The sequence below is a fragment of the Oncorhynchus masou genome, chromosome 18 (assembly GCF_036934945.1).
Source record: "Oncorhynchus masou masou isolate Uvic2021 chromosome 18, UVic_Omas_1.1, whole genome shotgun sequence".
In the NCBI taxonomy this organism is placed as follows: domain Eukaryota; kingdom Metazoa; phylum Chordata; class Actinopteri; order Salmoniformes; family Salmonidae; genus Oncorhynchus; species Oncorhynchus masou.
Genome location: NC_088229.1, coordinates 57,134,214 through 57,156,740, shown reverse-complemented (window position 1 = coordinate 57,156,740; position 22,527 = coordinate 57,134,214). Strand labels below are relative to the sequence as shown.

The following is a 22,527-nucleotide window of genomic DNA, read 5'->3' as shown; positions in this document are numbered from 1 at the left end:
ACAGATGCTAGGAGACATTCACCTTTCAGCAAGACAATAACCTAAAACTCAAGGCCAAATATACACTGGAGTTGCTTACCAAGACAACATTGAATGTTCCTAAGTGGTCTAGTTACAGTTTTCACTTAAATCTGCTTTAAAAATATGGAAAGACTTGGCTGTCTAGACAGAGCTTGAATAATGTTTTTTTAAAGGCAAATATTATACAATCCAGGTTTGCAAAGCTTTTAGACTGTAATCGCTGCCAAAGGTGACTGTATTGACTCAAGGGGTTGAATACTTATCTAATCAAGATACAGTCTATTATTGTTTTATTTTTCATTAAACTTTAAAAATGTCACAGCAGCAATTGATAAAACAGGACCATGTTTGCAAAACAAGTGTTTCTGAGCTTATGTCAATATTACACAGGTAAGCTAGCGATTACGGAAATCAGGAATGCAGACAGGCTCAATAGACCTTTAATAAACGAGGGACTGTGTCCACACCACCTGGTGTTATGTTGGGCACCACCTACTTACTGACCTAAAGATTTTATGATTTTTTTCTTCTCAATGACATGTATTGCTAAATAAAAATTTTGTAAGAAAATACAGTTAGGCACCACATTACAACAAGACAAAACAGCTTGTTGAATCAAGTCTTATGAGTATAAAAGCAAAGCTTGTTTTCACATAATAAAAAAAGCTTGAAAAGGTAATGGAATGGGATTAGTGTGGTGTGTATGCGGTACAATTCACATTATTGTCGGAGCACCTCCTCTAAGTGTATGAATGAGGCGATTTGAGAAGCATTCACGTTGTTTGAAGTACAATAGACCAACATCGCTACTGTAGTAGGTCAAAGCTGTGTGCTGGAAAACCTTAGTAGAGCATGGGTGGAATAGGCATTGTGGTGCTCATGTGAATATCCTTTATTTTTCAGACCAATGCCCTTTTCTCACTTAAAACCATATTTTTGTGTGTTTTTAATAGAAATTTGTGTTGACAGCTGAGCTGACTGAAGACCGGGAATTCAACTCGCAGTTGTTATCATTTCCACGGTAACATGTCTTTAGATGACGTGATAAAACTTCAAGTTGCAAGCTACTCTAGTAGCAAGGTGTTGTCGAATGAGTGTCTCATGAAGCACATTCCAGACACTGGTACTTCTTGCTATGTTGATATAATTGGGATTTGACAGATAAATATTTCTATGCTAGCTAGCTGCTCCCAGGTTTGCTAAACATAAGGTCAGCGCGAGCTTTAGCCTACACCTAGAACTGAATCAGCAGATCATCTTGAGATGGCGAGTCAGTCAGGAGGGCAGAAGTCTTCAGCATCAACTTCTCTCCTTAGCAAAGCTATCTTAGCTTACCTCGCTGTTACTCACTACTGCTTTTGTTTGTTTGTTGTGATTTGAATGGCAAAGACACACCCAAGAAACACCCACATTAAGCCACACCCCAAAGACGGCTCTCGTTTGGGCTTCAGTAATGGCCGCTGAATTTCTTAATGAGCACCGGAAGAAACACATGCGGAATCAGTGAGTGCAGTTCACCTTTTGGAAAACAAAACAATAAAGTACATTCCATATTCCCCAATTCCATATTTCAGCCCCACAACAATGTTTATGTTGGCTGTTCAGTCTAGTTCTTATACATTAGGGTGTAAAGAGCACAAACACTCGTCTCCTTGGATACCACCTCTTGTTGCCAGGTTACCCGGGGAATGGATACAGGGACATCACGTAACTGATTGTATCTTGTCATTTGAGTGCCAGGTTAGGTGCACTCTGTCTCGTTGTGTATAGAAATCTTTATTTAAGTTGTAAAATGCAAGTGGTAGCAAGGTTTTGTGTGTGTGTGTGTGTGAGAGAGAGTGCATGCGTGTGTGTGCCTTTTGGTATAAGTAGATTTATAGAGACGTGTTGGGCTTGTGTTGAGGGAGCTGAGACACTTGGAGCTCAACCCATAAGCTCACCTTGTCTGAGGACACTGCAGTCCTGTAAAATTGAAGCGCATTCCCATGTACCTTTTATGAAAGAGTTATGAAATCAGAAATATGTCTACGTGTGCAGAAACGTATGATTCTGTGGAGGTCAGAGCACTTTGTTATTGGTTCTCATTGTCTTGTCTTGAAAAGAAACATCATACCGGTTGAAGGGCCTATCCACAGAAGGCTCAGTGAGACAGTTCAGTCATTTTGCAGATTTTCAATTCTGTTTTTTCCGTCCCTGACAAATTTCCATTACGTGACCGAGCTCAATGAAATCAGTAATTTTAGGTAGTCCATTTGTTTTAATATCCTTAGTGTCTACAACCTTTCAATTTGAATGCATTCCCCTGTTCCTTAATTCTATTCGCTAATTTTTTCCACGTGTAAGCATTGCCCATACATCACGTTAATTTGGACAGAATGAAATGTGATTTATTCACAAAGCACTCGGGGCAACACAACTGATTTGATTATATGATGAAGTTAGCTTTTTGATTGCTGTGTCTAAGTGTGTTTGAAAGGTCCATCATGGCTGTCTCATTATTACAGGTGAAGGATCTGACCAAGTTCCTGGATCCAAGTGGGCTGGGGGTGATCAGCTTCGAGGACTTCCATCGAGGAATCTCGGCCATCAGCAATGGAGGTGAGTCAGAGGATCTTCCTTACAAAGCTGTGATGACCATGACTGCCGTCATAGCTTGGACCTTTTTTTGGAAACGCCTCTGAAAGCTCGAAAATGAGGCCTATGCGCTCTCACTGACATGCCAAGAAAATCGGACAAAATGGGGCGTCTTTTGTCAATCAGTTGGTATCGCTATCCACTAGATGGACTCCAATACATCATCATTTGAACTATTTGAAATTTGCTATCATTTCATTAAGTCTGCTATTTCTGACGATATAGAGAGCTGTGCAGTTTGAAGATCAGGGCCTCCATTGATCAGTACCATATGTCTGTCCTATCAGGCTCTATCCCAGCTTCTTCCTGATGGCAGCGGCCATTGTTCATCTGTTCACATTTAGCTAAGGTGAAAGGTTTCGAGGAGGGGAGAGAAAAAAAACAGTGACCCAGTTTCATTCAGACTGCACTCAAATCACATTGTTTTTCTTTCACGGAACATTTTCCTCTTCAGCTCATTTCATGAGTTGAGAAAAAGTGGGAGTGTATACAAAGGCCTAGCCTACTATAAACCTTCCTTTTCTAAACAATGGAAGCAATGTATCATGTGCCTGACTACTGAGTCATCAGGTTTTTCTCATCCACTTCAAGGACGGGTGAGAGATGTGTCCTGAAAAGTATGTGTAGGCCGTAGACTGCTTGTTTACACACTGTCCATTTTTCAGCCCACCCATGAAAATCATAGGTTGCTGCAAACGAAACCAGTGGAATACTAAAAACAAATATTCCACTGCAATCCTGTTATGAGTCACAATATTGCCATTATGGTAAAGAATGTCACCCTGGAGCTATGCTGACATCATCATCATCAACACAGAGACAGTGTTGACATCACACACGAGCTGTGTTAGCGTGATGCAGAGGTTTGTGTTGATGTCATCGCAGCAGTGTTGTCGTCCTGGCTGCCACCACAGCTCTTTGCTTTGATGTTAGTCTGTGTTGGAGTTTTTCCCTGTGCTTTCTGGGTTACAAACGCTCCAGTTACCCGGACCGTTAATAAGTAATATTCTGGAAAGCATGAGACACGAGGCACATGGACTTCTGCGAGGCCAGGTTTCAGCTAGAGAATGGAGGAGGGGGAGAGGGACTGGGCTGAGTCCTAATCACCTGAATAATTCAGTCTCCTCTCTCTCTCTTTCACTCTCTCTCCCCCCCACTCGTTTCTGATCGTCTCTCTGTCTTTCTTCTCATGTCAGCTCCTTATCCGTTTCATGAGACCTCACAAAGGACAGGAGAAAGAGTCACCCTTAACTTCCCAGGCCTCTCACACTTGGTTGTCAGAATTCCAGTCCATCTGTCTGTATAGCTAACCTAGCTCAGGGCTACAAGTGTTCTGCACTGGTCACCCCCACCTCGTTTCTCTGGAGTCACATCAGAAAACCTGCTATTCCAGCTCCAAATGGAATCCAAGTTCATTTAGAATGTTTACTTATTTTAATTTTAACTTGGTTTTTCCTTGTCATTTCTCTGTCGGTTACTGGCTGGATGTGTTTTTAATAAAGAAAGCCTGTTGGCAGTGGAAATACCGTACCCCCTGTGGTGTCTATGACATGTCTGGTATAGTTAAGCCAGTGTAGCACAGGGAGACAAGTTGAATAAAGTCTGTCAACTCTTAGAAAATACAATGTCTCTGCCCATTGTGACCCTTTTTGAGTCGGTGCCAAGCGACCGTCTTATACAGAGGGACAGGCAACCCTCTCAAACGAACCTCCTCCCAGCACAAAATGAGACTTTATGTTCTAGTTAACTGGCCAGTCATTTGTATCAGTCCTGAACAGCAGCGGCTGTTACGTAAGACCGAGGTACAACCTGCATGTGGTCCAGCGACCGCTGCTGTCAAGAGCACTGTTTGTGTTCTTAGCTCAGCAGCAGGGTGTTATTCAGAGCTTTGTTAACTAGATACAGGAGCCTGCCCCAGTGGCTGCTGGGAGTCTGGCCCGACACCCTACTGTCCACTCCCGATTGGTTGGTCTCGGGTTTCACAGCACTTATCTGCAGGTGCTTTCATTGGAGTCTCTAAATCTGAATTTGATAGGGGTCATTTCGTGTTCTTTTCATTGGTTGATTTAGCTGACACACACTTCACACACTCACATTGTGTACACGGCAGCCCTTGAAATGTGACTGTTACATAATGTTGATTGTTACTCCAAGCATAAAGACTGTTATTCTAAATAGGGCAGCGAAGACATGTACAGTAAAAGAAGCACTGTATTTGACCATAGTACATTTGACTTTTTTCCCGACATTTACTCCCCCCCCCTTCTGTATACTTTCAAGTTTTGCCCTTTTAATAAAAAAGCGGAAATCCTTTTTTGATTTGCTTCACTTATACAGTGCAGCCTATTATTAGTTCTCTAACGTGCAGTTAAATCTTTAACTCCCAGAGTGGACCCTACAGTATTTCCTCTGTTTACTGTATTACACCTGTGTAGTGGCACTGTTCTGCCATGTTTTCGTTGGCACATTGGCTCGGTGTTTACCATCGCATTGTGTTGACTTTGCTCTGTATGTGTTTGCTGTGTGTTATTGGCCTGCGTGTGTTGACCTTGTCCTGTCTGTGTCTGCAGGGACAGAGCCCCAGCTCTACGATGTGCACTTCAGCCCAGGGGACGGAGCCGTGGGCTGCTCAGAGGAGTACGATGAGGTGGGTGATGTCATTGGATATCGTCATCGCGGCATTAGTTACTACCAGCGATATGACCACTTACACAGACTTAAGTACATCAGGAAAGCAGTGTGACTGACCTCACCACAGTATATGAACCCCTAACATAAAGCAGCATAATATGGGCCAGGGTGGTGAATGAGCAGCCCTGTATAGCATGGTACACCACTGTGATGGTCCATTGTAATTTATTTTGGTCTGGTTGTGCTTTGCATACAGTTCCCAGGCTGAAGTCTCTGTCACACATCCCATAGTATTTTCAGCAAGTGGCCAGAAAAGCTATCATTACCCCACTGGGAATATTTCCGCATGCTGAACACTACGGTCCGGCACCCGTCGTATTTTTCTTTTGCCTAAATATTGAATGGTTGGAGTCTGGTCGTACTTTACACACGCATGCTGTTATGTTTTTTCAGCTGCGGTGGACATATCTGAAATTCCTGGCTCCTCTTCTGTGTGGACTTGTAAATTTAAAAATGTCCTACTTCATATTCATCCTCACCAGCACCAGCCCAACATCAACTTGGTGAAAATGGTGGGCTTTCTATGTTTGTAGTAAACAAATATATATTTGGAAGGTAAGTGTTTTCCAATGACATCGGTGGGCATCGTGTGATTTTGACCAATTGTGAGTAGGCGTTGCCTACTAATTGGTTGTTGATGTCATTGGAAATACTTATCTTTTTCTATCTTTTTTACTACGAAACATAAACGCGCCATTTTCACACAGCTTGACGTTGGGGTGGTGCTGGAGATGATGAATATGAAGATTAGACCATTTCTTTCGACTGTTTTTACATTTTTTACATTTATTTCACCTTTATTTAACCAGGTAGGCCAGTTGAGAACAAGCTCTCATTTACAACTGCAACCTGGCCAAGATAAAGCAAAGCAGTGCGACAAAAACAACAACACAGAGTTACACATAAACAAACATACAGTCAATAACACAATAGAAAAACCTATGTACGGTGTGTGCAAATGTAGAAGAGTAGGGAGGTAAGGCAAAATATTATTCAATCAGTTTGCTTCCAACACTGTAGTATGTGCACACGGTATAGTTTCAGCGCCCCCTATTGGTATGGCTAATTAGTGCAGTCTGTCATCTCAGTATAATATACAGCAGTGGTCTGGCCAGGCAAGCTTTGGCTCTAACCTAGCACTTAAACCTTAGTGTTTACTTGACAGGTTGAATCAAGTCCAACACTGTTTTTCAATGGACTTTCATTTGTATTAGCCCTCCAATAATACCTATCTGGTTTGGGTACCTTTTTAAATTGACATTTTAGTCCCCTGGGGGAATCGAACCTACAACCCTGGCGTAGCAAGCACCATGCTTTACCAATTGAGACACACGGGAGAGGAAAATTACAACTAATAGCCTTTAGTTATTGCACAACCTCCAAAAACACAGTGAAGATAGTTGCAGAAACGGTTTGCTTAAAATCAGTGTTGGGTGTCCTCTCCATGACATTGAATTAAACATTACCTGCTGTATCACTACAGTATACATTTCTAACAAATGTCCTGCCCTAAGAAATAGCGGTAGCTGTATTGGATGGAGTTTGGGGAGAGTTGGTGGTTGGTGCTTTTAATGTCGATGCCACACCTGTGTCCCTGAACTCGTTGTTTTCCCCCTGGGGTCCTGGCAGTAAGGTTCCTCACTCAATGGCCACACTGTTCTAACCCTGTTTGCTCTCAAAACAGGAGAGGTGAGGTAGCTGGGCGGAGGGCCTGCTTGCCTTGAGAAAACCAAACACTCCACCCTCCTCCTCCTACTTTTCCTCTTCCTTGTCCTTCCCGCTCTCAGCCGGCTTGTTTACGTCCCCAAAAATACCCAACCAGTGTGTTGTTACCCCTTGTTATTGTGAGAGTATCTCTCCCTGTCAATACTTAGCCATTGTGGCCTAACCTCTTCTTATAAGGAAGAGATGCATTAACACAGCCAATCCAGACCCCTCTCCTCCAATGGCTCGATCTCTGAGCTTACAACGTGCTGGTTTTGCCTCCTTAAAGGTCCAATGCAGCCGTTTTTATCTCAGTATCAAATAATTTCTGTGTTAACAATTTAGTACCTCACTGTGATTTGTTTTTAATTAAAATGGTCCAAAAAAGAAATAAATGCTTTTTTAGCAAAGAGACATTTCTCAAGCAATAATTTTGCTAAGACTGTCTGGGAGTGGTCTGAATGGGTAGGGGGAAAGTAAAAAATAGCTGTTTTTGGCAGAGCGGTTTGGAACTCTCTCTCATTGTTTTAACTCATTTACGGCCAAAACTCCGTCCCACCAAAACAGGCTGACGTTTCAGACAGTCTTTTCAAACAGCCCTTACTCTCTTTTTCACAGTATCCATCCTCATAGTTTGGAAATATATATATATATATATATAACACATGAAAATCAAATATTTTACTGCACTGGGCCTTTAAGGTAAACAACTAGTCAGTTTATGGCTATGCACGTACAGTTTATATGGCCCTCTTCATCCAATCATACAAGCCTGTAAAGACTGGTAGAACAGGCGGTGGCTTAATGATTCACCCTGTCACATTGGTCCAGGAACTAGAGACATTGAAGAAGAAAACGTTAAAGGGAACATTGCTCCCTTTCTTTCATATGACATTTTGATCATCAAATTCCATGAGAGGGGTAGTTGGGGTGGTAGTGGCAGTACGGGCTGTACCCTTGCCTTCGGACTCTTTCAGTCTCCAGACTCCACCCCTTTTGAGAACCCACTGGAGCTGAACTAGGTGTTGGGAATTCTATGTTTTACACTTTTGCTTTCTGAGATTGAAAAGAAGGAAGCGCTAGGAGGGGAAATTACTGGGGGGTTTCATTACAGGCCAGTCTTCCTGCCCGTGAGCCCCAGGCAGACAGCATGGTTTTGGGCATGGTGGACAGCCTTCTGGGCCCGGTTCCTCCTGGAACTCAACACAGACAGGTATGGGAGGGTCTCCCATGATGGCTCTCTTGCTCTGGACTCATTGAGACTTACCTGGCAGGCTCTTGTTATAGCTAAATGTCTTATGAAGTTCTATTGAGTGTCTATTTGAACATTTTGATGTTTTTTTGTGCTTTGAGCTTTAGGAAGTGAAATCTCTGTGTTAGTCAATGTTGACTCAAAGTGTTGACACAGTAGGCTTTGCTTGGCACGGACATCTGAAACCTGACAGGTTGGATCTGAAATGTGTTTATGCCGCATCAGTTGTTTGGACGCGGCTCTAATTGGCTTTTCACTGCCATTGGCAACAGTTGAATTGCAACTACGCTCTCCTATGAGAATACTGTTTCTTTTGCTTGTTTTCTTTGATGAACCGTCTATGATTGGTGATGTGAAATGTTTGAGCAGACTTATCTCAAGATTTACACAATTTGGCCTATACAATCTACGAGGATCGTAATTCATCTGTTCTGCTTGGTTTCATGATATACGTAACAGCTTGTTAATCATTACCATCGTTTGTTTCTTTCCATATCTGCTCAGGATGCGTCACAGATAAACATCTTTCCTCTGGAGTCATAATTGATATCAATGAATGCTGTCAGCAAAATTATAGCTCGGAAAAAAGTAGGCCGTAAGAGTCAACCGTATCCAGTATAGCCTCTAGTCATCGGCTCTGAACTGGGTGTTTTTAATGTTGATTTGCTTATACAGTCCACCCACACATTAGATACTGTATGTACAGTGCATTCGAAAATAATTCAGACCCCTTGACTTTTTCCACATTTTGTTAGGTTTCAACCTTATTCAAAAATGGATTCAATTGTTTTTGTTCCTGATCAATCTACACACAATGTCCCATAATGACAAATCAAAAGCAGGTTTTTAGAATTTTTGTCACATTTATTAAAAATAAAAAGCAGATATATCACATTTACATAAGTATTCAGACCCTTTAGTCAGTACTTTGTTGAAGCACCTTTGGCAACGATTACAGCCTTGAGTCTTTTTGGGTATGACGCTACAAGCTTGGCACATATGTATTTGGGGGATTTCTCCCATTCTTCTCTGCAGATCCTCTCAAGCTCTGTCAGGTTGGATGGGGAGTGTCGCTGCACAGCTATTTTCCGGTCTCTCCAGAGATGTTCGATTGGGTTCAAGTCTGGGCTCTGGCCCTGCCACTCAAGGACATTCAGAGACCTGTCCCGAAGCCACTCCTGCGTTGTCTTGGCAGTGTGTTTAAGGTCGTTGTCCTGTTGGAAGGTGAACCTTTGCCCCAGTCTGAGGTCCTGAGCGCTCTGGAGCAGGTTTTCATCAAGGATCTCTCTGTACTTTGCTCCGTTCATATTTCCCTCGATCCACACTAGTCTCTCAGTCCCTGCCGCTGAAAAAACATCCCCACAGCATGATGCTTCTACCACCATGCTTCACCGTAGGGATGGTGCCAGGTTTCCTCCAGATGTGACTCTTGGCATTCAGGCCAAAGAGTTCAATCTTGGTTTCATAAGACCAGAGAATCTTGTTTCTAATGATCTGAGAATCCTTTAGGGGCCTTTTGGCAAACTTCAAGTTGGCTGTCGTGCCTTTTACTGAGGAGTGGCTTCCGTCTGGCCACTCTACCATAAAGGCATGATTGGTGGAGTGCTGCAGAGATGTTTGTCCTCCTGGAAGGTTCTCCCATCTCCACAGAGAAACTGTTGACCTCTCTCAGAGTGACCATCATGTTCTTGGTCACCTCTCTGACCAAGGCCCTTCTCTCCCAAATGTTCCGTTTGGCCGGGCGGCCAGCTCTAGGAAGAGTCTCGGTGGTTCCAAACTTCTTCTATGTAAGGATGATAGAGGCAACTGCGTTCTTGGGGATCTTCAATGCTGCAGACATGTTTTGGTACCCTTCCCCAGATCTGTGCCTCGACACAATCCTGTCTCGGAGCTCTACGGACAATTCCTTCGACCTCATGGCTTGGTTTTTGCTCTGACATGCACTGTCAACTGTGGGACCTTATATAGACAGGTGTGTGCCTTCCCAAAACTTGTCAAATCAATTGAACTTACCACAGGTGGACTCCAATCAAGTTGTAGAAACATCTCAAGGATGATCAATGAAAACAGGATGCACCTGAACTCAATTTCAAGTCTCATAGCAAAGGGTCTGAATACTTATGTAAATAAGTTTTACATTTTTTATAAATTAGCAAACCTTTCTAAAAAACTGTTTTCACTTATTTATTATGGGGTATTCTGTGTAGATTGATGAGGATTTTTATTTTTTTAATACTTTTTAAAATAGCACTGTAACATAACAAATTGTGGAAAAGGTCAAGGGTTCTGAATACTTTCTGAATGCACTGTACCTACCAGTCATCATACTGCTGTTTTTAGTCATCTGTTAATGATTTCTCAATTCAAACGATGTCCACTTAACTCTCTTTGTGTACCAGGGCGGCAGGTAGCCTAGTGGTTTAGAGAGTTCAGACAGTAAATGAAATGTCGTTGGTTCGAATCCGGGAGCTTGGTAAAACAGCTGTCGATGTGCCCTTGAGCAGGGCACTTAACCCTAATTGCTTTGTAAAGTCGCTCTGGATAAGAGCGTCTTGCTAAATAACAAAACATGTACGTACTTTAGACCACAATTGTGACATTATATGATTACTAACTTTGTCTTAAAGGATAACTATAAATGTCCTATTTCCCTCCTGTAGCAAAACGAGGTGACGGACAGTGCATACCTGGGCTCGGAGAGCACTTACAGCGAGTGTGAGACGTTCACCGACGAGGACACGGGAGCCCTGGTCCAGCCCGAGATGCACGAGGATGTGGAGACGGACAGCGGCATCGAGGCCACGCTCCACGACCCAGAGGACAGTAGCAACAGGTCAGTTCTGGCTTACTTTTGCCTCTGCATGGTCATTCACAGTTTTCTCAGGACAGGCCCCTGGCCCAATAGTTAGTCCTCATCATCACCTCTAACCTCAGCCCCTTAACTCGACCCACATACGGTTGGCAAAAATCAATCCCTAACTATACCCCTTCACCTCGTACTTAGAACTACCATAATCATTAAAGGTAGACTCAGCGAAATGGCGTTGCTACGAGCAGCACAGCGGATATTGCGATGTGCGAAATGTAAGACAATCGCACACAGTATTTGCACATGTGCACGGGTACGCTTCATGATTTTACCACGTGCTAGCCACGGGACCAAAACAGCGACGAAGTTGAGCCTCTCGCTTCAACACTCTTTGTTGCTGTGGAAATTGATCCACCGTGCTGTTTACTTTCTGTATCTACGTCATATCGCTGAGTCTACCTTTAACCTTGCGCTAAAGTTGTAATTTCGTATGTAGCTAAATCGAGGTGAGGCAAAGGTAGGTCGAAGCTGTCCTGAATACCACCCACGTTGAGTCACTGCTAATCACTCAGACACCAGGGTTTGACTGTAACATTATGGTACATATAGGTCGAAATAGTAATGGTAATTAACTAGGATAAGTCAAACTAACGCTAGCTCCAGTCATCACAGCCTCGGTAGCATCAAGCCTCTGTATCCTGTCTTAGTTTTTAGAGACGACTTGGAGTCTTATGTGGGTCACCAGACAGATTAGAGGCAATAATAGCCACCATTGTAATGGCCCTGGGCTTAAAATATCTTTCGTCTACCGAGAACAAAACGTCTTATCATATCAATCTAACTGAAGACGCCTTTTGTTTATGGTTGCTCCAGGGTGGTTGGTCCTGGCTGCTCTTCAAGTGCATGCAGGCTCCAATGTGCTTCTAGTCTTAATTACCATGGTTTGTTTTGATCAGTTAACAAATTACATAGATCATGTTATTGTCTTACTATTGGACGATTACTGTTGGCCAGATGTGTATTGAACTCTTAGATTTCCAGTGGGACCTGTCTTCAACACATGGCAGATAACTTGCAAGATGAAGCATTATAAAGTGATGATTGTGATGAAATGCAGTACATGGTTATTTGAGGAACAAAGCCTGGAGATCGTAGTTATTTTGAGTGACGATTGTTTTTATTTGCTAAGGACCAGATGGTAGAGAATCGAGATCCTAGGTCATCGACATCATTTTCAAAGGCGTAATAGATCACCGACAGTTTGAAATGAACTTGCTTACCCCGTTATTAAACTACACTTTGGTTGTTGAACATTCTGCCCTCGATTTTTGCTGCATGATATTCGAGGTGACCTCACACTCAGACACAATGTAAAATCCAGAGACCTTGAAGAGACAGCTACGTGTGCCCTGATCTATCCACTGTATGTTTGAGTTTGTCTTTTGGTTGACTGTGAGCTTTGAGACAAGTTGATCTTCAGAGTTATGTGTTGCTGCAATGATTACAGTAAGTTAATCTTCTATGTTGACTTTTACCTGCACTTCTACCTCAACTTATCTGGTTAGCGGAAATCAGGCAATAGCATGACACCTCTTGCCTTTTGAGCTCTATTTGTGTAGTATTATCAATGCCCAACGAGTTTGTTTCGAGTCAATGCTACTTTATTTGTTCCCTTAGGGCAAAAACTAGACATATTGTCCCTTCGGGGCAAATACTGATAACATATACCATTGTCTTGCGGTCTTTGTCTAAGGATTTGTTTTGGTAGGGTTCTTCCACCCCTAAGGATTTAATTGAGTCAATGGTTAGAATGAAGCAAAGATTATCAGCTGTGGTCACTCTGTAGTGCGTACCCCCAACACCCTGTCCCTAAAATGTCAGATTAGTGCCCGCCACCTGTTTGGAACAGCCACTTGACAACGTCCTTTTCACAGGCAGTTCCAGATATCTCTGTCAAGAGCTTATGCGTTTAAGTGTTTGATACCTAATTGTGGAAGTTTACATCGACTAATTGTTAATGTAGGCTAATTTGGCCGCAAGGGATTTTATATGCCCCCCCCCCCCAAGTAATAAACAGCTCCAAGTGATTTTATATTCCCCCCCCCCAAGTAAGAACAGCTCCAAGTGTAATAAACAGCTCCAAGTGATTTTGATGTTATTGCCCCCCCCCCCAAGTAAGAACAGCTCCAAGTGATTTTTATAGTAAAAACAGCTTCAAGTGATTTTATATCCCCCCCCCCAAGTAAGAACAGCTCCAAGTGATTTTATATTCCCCCCCCCAAAAAACAGCTCCAAGTGATTTTATATGCCCCCCCCAAGTAAAAACAGCTCCAAGTGATTTTATATGCCCCCCCCAAGTAAAAACAGCTCCAAGTGATGTTATATGCCCCCCCCCCAAGTAAAAACAGCTCCAAGTGATTTTATATGCCTCCCCCCAAGTAAAAACAGCTCCAAGTGATTTTATATGCCCCCCCCCCAAGTAAAAACAGCTCCAAGTGATTTTATATGCCCCCCCCTAAGTAAAAACAGCTCCAAGTGATTTTATAAAAACAGCTCCAAGTGCCCCCCCTCCCAAGTAAAAACAGCTCCAAGTGATTTTAATTTTGGAAATCTGTTCCAAAGTATTCTCACGCATAATAGAGAGAGACATTTGATCGGACACAAATGTAAGTAAGGTTTGAAATGATAATGTATTAGTCATCTTATATCTGTTTGGGCTTCTTGCGGTCAATATGCAGTCTACAAATTATTTGTAATTATGTTCTGGCCATCCGCTCAAGAAAGTAGCTACTGTTTGGGTCTATATTCTGACTCTATTAATTAGTTGTTTTTGCCTGTAGTGCTGGGGTCAGTCACGAGGGAGGAGGAAGTGTAGGGGAATGAGGTCTTATCTGCTGACTGTGTAACCTGTCTGTCCGGGTAGATGACGGATCTGGGGGGGTGGACCAGTTAACAGGGATGTGTTTGGACTTCCTGTCAACAGCTGTGCCTTGAATTCCAGGAAGTGTGGAGTTTGCTCTTTTTTTTTGCTCTTTTCCTTTTTTTTCTGGAAGGGGCCCTATCTTTCCTTCGTGCTGATGGGGGCCAAAGCGCGGCCGGCAGGCACTTCCACTTTCTCCTGTTTCAGCAGTCCTGCACTATCAGCGGTTTGGCAGGAATCATGGAAGATCGTCCCCTGACTCACCAGGGCTGAACTTCCCAAGAAAGACTTTCAGTGTATTTTGACCTTTCGCTGGGCTGAATCGTGTTGACACATTTTGAATAGAAATGTATTCCACTGCCAAACTGCAAAGTCTATCCAACATCCATTTTCTACTCTGCTATGTCAGATCATGCCCCTGTTACTCTTGCCATACAGGTGTTTTCTTATACAACTTTCTAGATTTCGCTTGTTGTGGCTATCTCAGGCCTCGCCTATCAATTCGTCCTTGAGGCAGATTCCTCTGCGTTTCAGCTCAGTTCCTTCTTTGAGTTCCATATTTCCTGTGTTGAATTGCCCTGTCTGTCACCGAGTCTGAAGATCACTGCAGGTGAGTTACACAAACCAACCACAACCATGTTGAGTTGACGTCACGGTGAAAAGGTTTACAATGGGTGTCAGCGGTGGGATCACACCGCTGACAGCAATCAGATGTGCTACTCTAAAATTATAAATTGGCTTCATGAAAGACGCTGCAATTCTTGTACAGCAGCCCTGTGTGTGTATCTCACATCATATCCCACTGGAGTCCACTGGAAACATGTGATGAGTCCCATGATGATCCTGCCCCATTAAACATTTTTTTTTTAAGTGAATCAGAACAATAACAACACACTCCCACCTCTCTGTCATGTGCTCTTGCATGAAGACCTAGACAAATTTCCTATTCCTACACATGATGACTCAACACTGTCAGTAACATTTAACAAAATGTTTAAGCTTCGGTTTTTCAACTCCTCCTAGTAGTTTCTGTTCCCCGGGAGACGGCCGTTACATGAATGAGTCTATGCTCTTGGCTGGGGATTAGGAGTTTAACAGGATTACCCAGCCCCAGCCCTTCCGCCCCTCGTGTCCTACCCCAGCACTACCTCACTCGGCTGGGCCCGGGCCGGTCACCGCACCTGCCTGGTGCCTCTGCTTAGCCCTTAATCGTATTAACCCTCAGCCACTCACAGCCTGCCTCCCCGTCTTGCCACAAGTCTACGGGGACGAGCCCATGGTAACAGGGGACAATCCGGCTGGTCACTTGTGAGGACTGATCATTTGTGGTTACAGACTGTGAGGAAGACTTTCTAGTCAACCAAGTTGGCGGTAACCTATAAAACGTGCAAAGAAAGACGAGTGTGCGACTCTCAGTAACATGTTCTGGGTACCATGGACTAATCCCTTGAGTGGACAAGGTCTTTGGGATCGTCTCCTTAACTGAAGAACTGAGCAGCACTCCTCTTGGGTTGGTGTGACCAGTGAGCATTCAGGATTCCACTCTGGTTGACTGGAGGTCGTCTGTCTCCAGTTGCTCCGAGGTTGAGACGCGGGGGCAGCGGGCGGCGTTTAAAGATGCGGTCTCTCTCCTCACCTGCCCTCCATGTGCGGGACCTTACTAGGGACCTCAGTGTCGGGCTGAGTAGTGGGTAAGTGGGCCCCGAATGTTGGGCTGCGAGTCAAATGTATTGAGGTTGAGGTTTTGAGTGCTATGCCAGAATGTTCAAGTGTTAGGGTGTTGCAAGTTTTGTGCTGAGTCAGTGTTAATTGTTTTTTAATGTTGGGTTGAGAGAGGCTGAAGTGTATCTGAAGTTGATCAGTGTTTAAGTGCAGGCTACCCTGTCGGTGGTTAGCGTACAGTGAATTTGAAGGTAGGATTGAGTGGGTTAAAAGTCTGTTGACTCTGTATGTGTAAACACAAGAAATAGAACTAGGCTTTGTCATTGGATTGACAGCAACCCTTGGAATGGTGCTGAGGTGTATGTCCTGTGTGTATGTAGCTACAATCCAGCCACCCTTCATGTCCTGTTGGGGTACAAAGGAAAGTCTGGCTATCTAATACCCTTTCTTGTTACAGAAAGCAGGGCCACTGTATTATATATCATCTGAACTCAGGTGAACCTACCAATTTGGCTGTCGCAGACCAGCCAAGCATGTCTATTTTGGTGGCTAAACATGACTAACTTTAGCTTTCCATGTATTTGTGTCAAAATTTGCCTGCTAATTTTTTAAACTTCGCCCAGTCTCTTTTCGATTAAGGTCACCCCTTAAGCTTACACTACATAGAACCCAGTGAAAGCGCTACTCTCATGCAGCGAGTGTAGCTAGACATCAGATGTATATTGCCGGTGGACCACGAACATTAAATGTGCTTCATCTTGACCAACGAGTCTGTGGGATTAATGAATTATCAGATTACCCTTAAAGACAACTGATTTTAAAACTGGTCCAGATTGCCGGGCGCTTTGTAGGGCTGTCTTAATCTGGGATGCCAAATATTCTATTTGTTGGATTTAGGCTAGTTGCTTTCAATGCATCACAGTTCAACACAAACGGTCTGCTAAAGTCTGCATATAGAACTTGGAACATATCCACACTCGTACTGTGATAGTTGAGCGCTTCTAATTTGGTTGAAGCCGTGTTAAAATAGATCATCCGTGTTACGGAAGCGATGCCTCCATGGTCTGTTGGTGTAGGAAACCCTGACCTGTTTTTACAGTGAAGTGATAAACAGATAGTCAGGTGTAAAAACTAAGCTCTAGCCCTGACCTTAGCCCGTAAATGAGTTTGTACACAATCTAAGGAACAAACGCACATACAGGCATAGAACCACAAACCATGAGTAGGTCAATTCAAGATTTTTTGGGCATTTCCACCCCTGAGACACCATTGATACAGACACCAATACAGTCACAAATTTGGGTAAATGTAGAAGAATACCTCCGTGAACGTGGCTATATGCAATTCCTGTGTGTGTACCTGAAGGGGTATTCTTCCACCTATGTTTCTCTGTCTCTGTCTCTGTCTCTGTCTCTGTCTCTGTCTCTGTCTCTCTCTCTCTCTCTCTCTCTCTCTCTCTCTCTCTCTCTCATACACAATCATCCCTATTTTCTCTCTCCCTCAGGTTCTCCCTGAGCTCTGAGTTGAACAGCCACACCCTGGTGACAGTGATTGGTGGGGATGAGGAACATTTTGAGGACTTTGGGGAGAGCAACACCTCGGAGCTGCTGCTGGACACCACTGAGGAGGGAACCGAGGGAGAGGGGGACTCATCCCACCTCCAGACCCCCGACCAGAGCAACTGCTCCTCCCTGCTACTCTCTCCCAGGTACGGGCCACCCTAAAGAACAGCAGCCAGGGTCATACTGAGCACTCAGAGTAAGACTGTGACAGCCTACACGTTCATATATGACACAACTGCTATGTTTTTAAGTGCCACGAATCAGTTCAAAACTCTGGCGTGTCGGATGAAGGTCACCCACAGTAGCTGCCACATTGTTACCAACAATAACATTACTTTATCCTAGGGCATCGTCTCTAAAGTCAAACATACAGCGCAGTTGTTGGCTTCTGTCAGCGAACAGGGAACGTGTTGTCTTGCTGGATAGAGTAGCACGGTGGATTTAGTCTCTGGAAATGGTGGTGGCACATTCCCAGCTACATTCTCAGCTCTAGTGTCCTAGCCACAACCTTCCCTGGTGCTGTTATAACAAGACAGACTGGCTGTATGTTTGGAAAGACTGGAGGTCAAACATGGATAAGAACTCTCTGGAGACCTCATTTCCAGTCCACTCCCACTGACTCCTACTCCTGAAGGGCGAGGTAAAAAGGGAACAAGGGCAAAGTTCACTTACTTAGAACTCTTCCTGTTGATGCTTACTCTTTAGAGCTACTGCACACCATACACTTACACATATCCAGTCATCAAGGGTAGACATAACCAAGCGTGTTTATTAACGGAGAGTTACAGGCTTTCCATAGGCTCGCTAACAAAGCTGGCGTTTGAGCCAGCCATTATGGACTGTGTTAAGTCTGTCTCACCTGACCACACCTGATCACTCACTCACTCCCCTCTCTCTTTCTTCTGACACAGTACTGCTCTGCCTGAACACTCCTGAGCACTTCCCCTCCTCTTTTTCTGCAGCTGCTCCACCCCCTCCATCTCCCACACTCTGTTTTCATCAGAGACCCTAAGCCGGATAATGCGTAATTCCCATTTGGGTGATATTTTTCCCTATCTTTCATGCCTGCAAATTCTTAGCCAGCTAACTGCCTGTGTTTTTCTCGGTCACAATATGGAAATAAGCCGGCCCAAGTGGATTGGCTTTAATGATTCCTACCAGTAATTCTAAACCTTTCCCTCCCTCTGTAAGTCACCCTTACAACCGTAAATTCCTTCCAACCAGAATGAGTGGGCACTAAGGCAATTTGAATGAGGCCATTGTGATCCAGGAGCATTGTGGTTAGTGCAGTAGTGTATGCGGTGATGCCGAAAATTTCTCTGACCCTCTCCACACTGCTGTGTGTAAACACACTCCTCTGTACGCACAGGACGCTAACCACTCTCCTCATCTTACTACACACACACACACACACACACACACACACACACACACACACACACACACACACACACACACACACACACACACACACACACACCTAGATGTGACACTGCTGCTTCACTGCCACTCTGTCTTCAAACCCACACTTCTGCATCACTACTACGGCTACACACAAACCCTACTGCAGCTGTTACTTCACATAAGTGTCCTTCACTACAGGCCAGCCAGCAGAACATGCCTGAGACAGCACAGCAGTGATTCTCAGGAACCTATGACCACCTCGAGACACACACGCCACACTTACAGGAATCGAGGCCCACGCCACACATACAGGAATCGAGGCCCATGCCACACATACAGGAATCGAGGCCCACGCCACACATACAGGAATCGAGGCACACGCCACACATACAGGAATCGAGGCCCATGCCACACATACAGGAATTGAGGCCCATGCCACACATACAGGAATTGAGGCCCATGCCACACATACAGGAATCGAGGCACACGCCACACATACAGGAATCGAGGCCCATGCCACACATACAGGAATTGAGGCCCATGCCACACATACAGGAATCGAGGCACACGCCACACATACAGGAATCGAGGCCCATGCCACACATACAGGAATCGAGGCCCATGCCACACATACAGGAATCGAGGCCCATGCCACGCATACAGGAATCGAGGCACACGCCACGCATACAGGAATCGAGGCACACGCCACGCATACAGGAATCGAGGCACACGCCACACATACAGGAATCGAGGCCCATGCCACGAATCGACAGGAATCGAGGCACACGCCACGCATACAGGAATCGAGGCACACGCCACGCATACAGGAATCGAGGCACACGCCACACATACAGGAATCGAGCCACACGCCACGCATACAGGAATCGAGGCACACGCCACGCATACAGGAATCGAGGCCCATGCCACACATACAGGAATCGAGGCACACGCCACACATACAGGAGTCGAGGCCCATGCCACACATACAGGAATCGAGGCACACGCCACACATACAGGAGTCGAGGCCCATGCCACACATACAGGAATTGAGGCCCATGCCACACATACAGGAATTGAGGCCCATGCCACACATACAGGAATCGAGGCCCATGCCACACAAACAGGAATTGAGGCCCATGCCACACAAACAGGAATCGAGGCCCATGCCACACATACAGGAATCGAGGCCCATGCCACACATACAGGAATCGAGGCACACGCCACACATACAGGAGTCGAGGCCCATGCCACACATACAGGAATCGAGGCACACGCCACACATACAGGAATCGAGGCCCATGCCACGCATACAGGAATCGAGGCACACGCCACGCATACAGGAATCGAGGCACACGCCACGCATACAGGAATCGAGGCACACGCCACACATACAGGAATCGAGGCACACGCCACGCATACAGGAATCGAGGCACACGCCACGCATACAGGAATCGAGGCCCATGCCACGCATACAGGAATCGAGGCACACGCCACACATACAGGAATCGAGGCACACGCCACGCATACAGGAATCGAGGCACACGCCACGCATACAGGAATCGAGGCACACGCCACACATACAGGAATCGAGGCCCATGCCACACATACAGGAATCGAGGCACACGCCACACATACAGGAATCGAGGCCCATGCCACGCATACAGGAATCGAGGCACACGCCACACATACAGGAATCGAGGCACACGCCACGCATACAGGAATCGAGGCACACGCCACGCATACAGGAATCGAGGCACACGCCACGCATACAGGAATCGAGGCACACGCCACGCATACAGGAATCGAGGCCCATGCCACACATACAGGAATCGAGGCACACGCCACACATACAGGAATCGAGGCACACGCCACACATACAGAGGCGCACTCTTCTGAATAAATTATCAGCCAGAAAAGGTGACGTGAGGAGAGGCTGCGGCGACCACACACACTCCAGTTAGCTATTGATGTTTGTTTGTGTGCTAGTTATCGTGAGCTGAATATGAACCTCACTGCAGCTCCTCGGGGCCAAGTCACTAAAGTAATACATGAATGTACAGATAAAAGTGTTCCCCGTGACAGTAGCCCTTCTGTTGAAGGGGCAGGAAGAACCCTTGGTTGGAACAGCTCTCTTAGAAGGAGTCCATCCTTTCATTTTACCCCCACACAGCTCAATTACTCAAACTCTCATGATTCTGCACTCTTGATCCCCGACGCTTCATCTTCTCCATCACGGTGCACCTCCCTTCTCCGTCACTCACTCCCCTTCTCCTCCTTTACTCCTCTCTTTTTCTCCCCAGCACCCCCACTACTCTCCCTGCCAGCTTTCAGAGCTTCCTCAGGGAGGAAGCGCTGGACTTTTTCTGTAACCAATGTCACAAACAAATCTCTCGCCTGGAGGACCTCTCCACTCGCCTCAATTTCCTAGAGATGAATAGGTAACATTCCCCACCACCACTAAGGTTATCCTGTGTGTGTGTGTGTGTGTGTGTGTGTGTGTGTGTGTGTGTGTGTGTGTGTGTGTGTGTGTGTGTGTGTGTGTGTGTGTGTGTGTGTGTGTGTGTGTGTGTGTGTGTATTGCCGTGTTGACGAGGTAACACACACTGCTCTCGCTCTCTGTGCGTGTGCTGTCCTGTTGTGTTCCGTTTGTAAGATGCACACAGATGTGTTGTGTTTAATACTGTCAAACAGGCGGACACATGCACAGAGTTTGACAGCGTTTGTGCGTATGTTTTTGAATAGGTCGTCATACACATCTCCACTCCACTCATCTTGACTCTTCAGTGCACGTTTGTGTGTGAGTTGCGGTGTGTTGACAGCGTTAGTGCTTGGTTCGACTCGGCTTTGGGGAGAACCTCTCACTCAAACTCAAGCTTGCTCGTGGTGTCTGTACTGTGGCGTTATAAATAAGGTTTCTAAGGTTCATAATCGATGTTGGTAAAGGTGAGTTTGGTGGACCGCCGCTCTTTGCTCTAGCTGTTGGTGCCAGGTGGCCAACAGAAGGTTTGCCCAGAGTTCCCATTGCTCGTATCATTGCATGCCCTATGAGTTCCATGCATACATATCTCGCATCCTGTCAAGGTCATGGAAACAATTCCATGTGTGTAGTGACAAACGTTGCAACAAAAAAAACAAATATGCTAAACCTGAATTTACTTCCAGGTAATTGACGTCATTGGCAGTGGTGCATGGCTTATATCATTGCTCTCATATTTCATTTAAAGTACTCACTCTATTACAGCCTTAGAAATGGATTTAATCATCTTGTACCTGTTCAAGCATGAGTGCTGATGGAAAAAACAACCTTTTTAACTGATACACATGCTTTTGTGTCTGGGTTGTGTTCATTAGGCACCAAACGGATGAAAATGGACTGAAACAGGGAGTGACTAGGCCTACCTCCTAGACCAGCCCAATAAAAAACATGCATTTTTTGTTTTCGGGTTGCATTTCAAATGCGGGCGTGTGTGTGTTTTATTGCTGTGGCGTATCTGCAGACGTGCATATGAACATGTACCTTACATTAGGATCCTGTGCTCCCCGTATGACAACCTCTTTATCCCTCTGCTTTTTGGAGCGAGGGATGAGGGGGTGGGGAGGAAGGACACCAAGAGACAGACGCTGTCTCTTTCATCTGTCTTTTCTCCCTTCTGACTGGTCTTCTGTTGTTCTATCCCCCCCCCCAATTCAGCTCCAGCAAGAGGCTGTCCAGCAAGAAAGTAGCACGGTAGGTCAAAATGAGTTATTTTAATCAGTTCAGTAGAAAATTATTTTAGATTGAACGTGAAAATATGGTGGATTTTGACGAACACAACTAGCTATCTTGACGTATCGTGAAGTTTTAAAGTGAAAGTTTTCCAGGACGGAA

At 45.0% G+C, this 22,527-nt stretch overlaps 1 protein-coding gene across 1 annotated transcript in view; it reads left to right on the top strand.

The window, feature by feature from the left end:
* Positions 1–22,527, top strand: part of rab11fip3 (RAB11 family interacting protein 3 (class II)) — a 45,904-nt gene that overhangs the window by 14,784 nt on the left and 8,593 nt on the right. Inside the window, exons 2-6 of the mRNA XM_064923828.1 lie at positions 2,526–2,619; positions 5,226–5,302; positions 10,963–11,135; positions 17,198–17,401; positions 22,351–22,386. Of these exons, the coding sequence (XP_064779900.1) occupies positions 2,526–2,619; positions 5,226–5,302; positions 10,963–11,135; positions 17,198–17,401; positions 22,351–22,386 (584 nt within the window). The remainder of the gene's footprint in view (positions 1–2,525; positions 2,620–5,225; positions 5,303–10,962; positions 11,136–17,197; positions 17,402–22,350; positions 22,387–22,527) is intronic.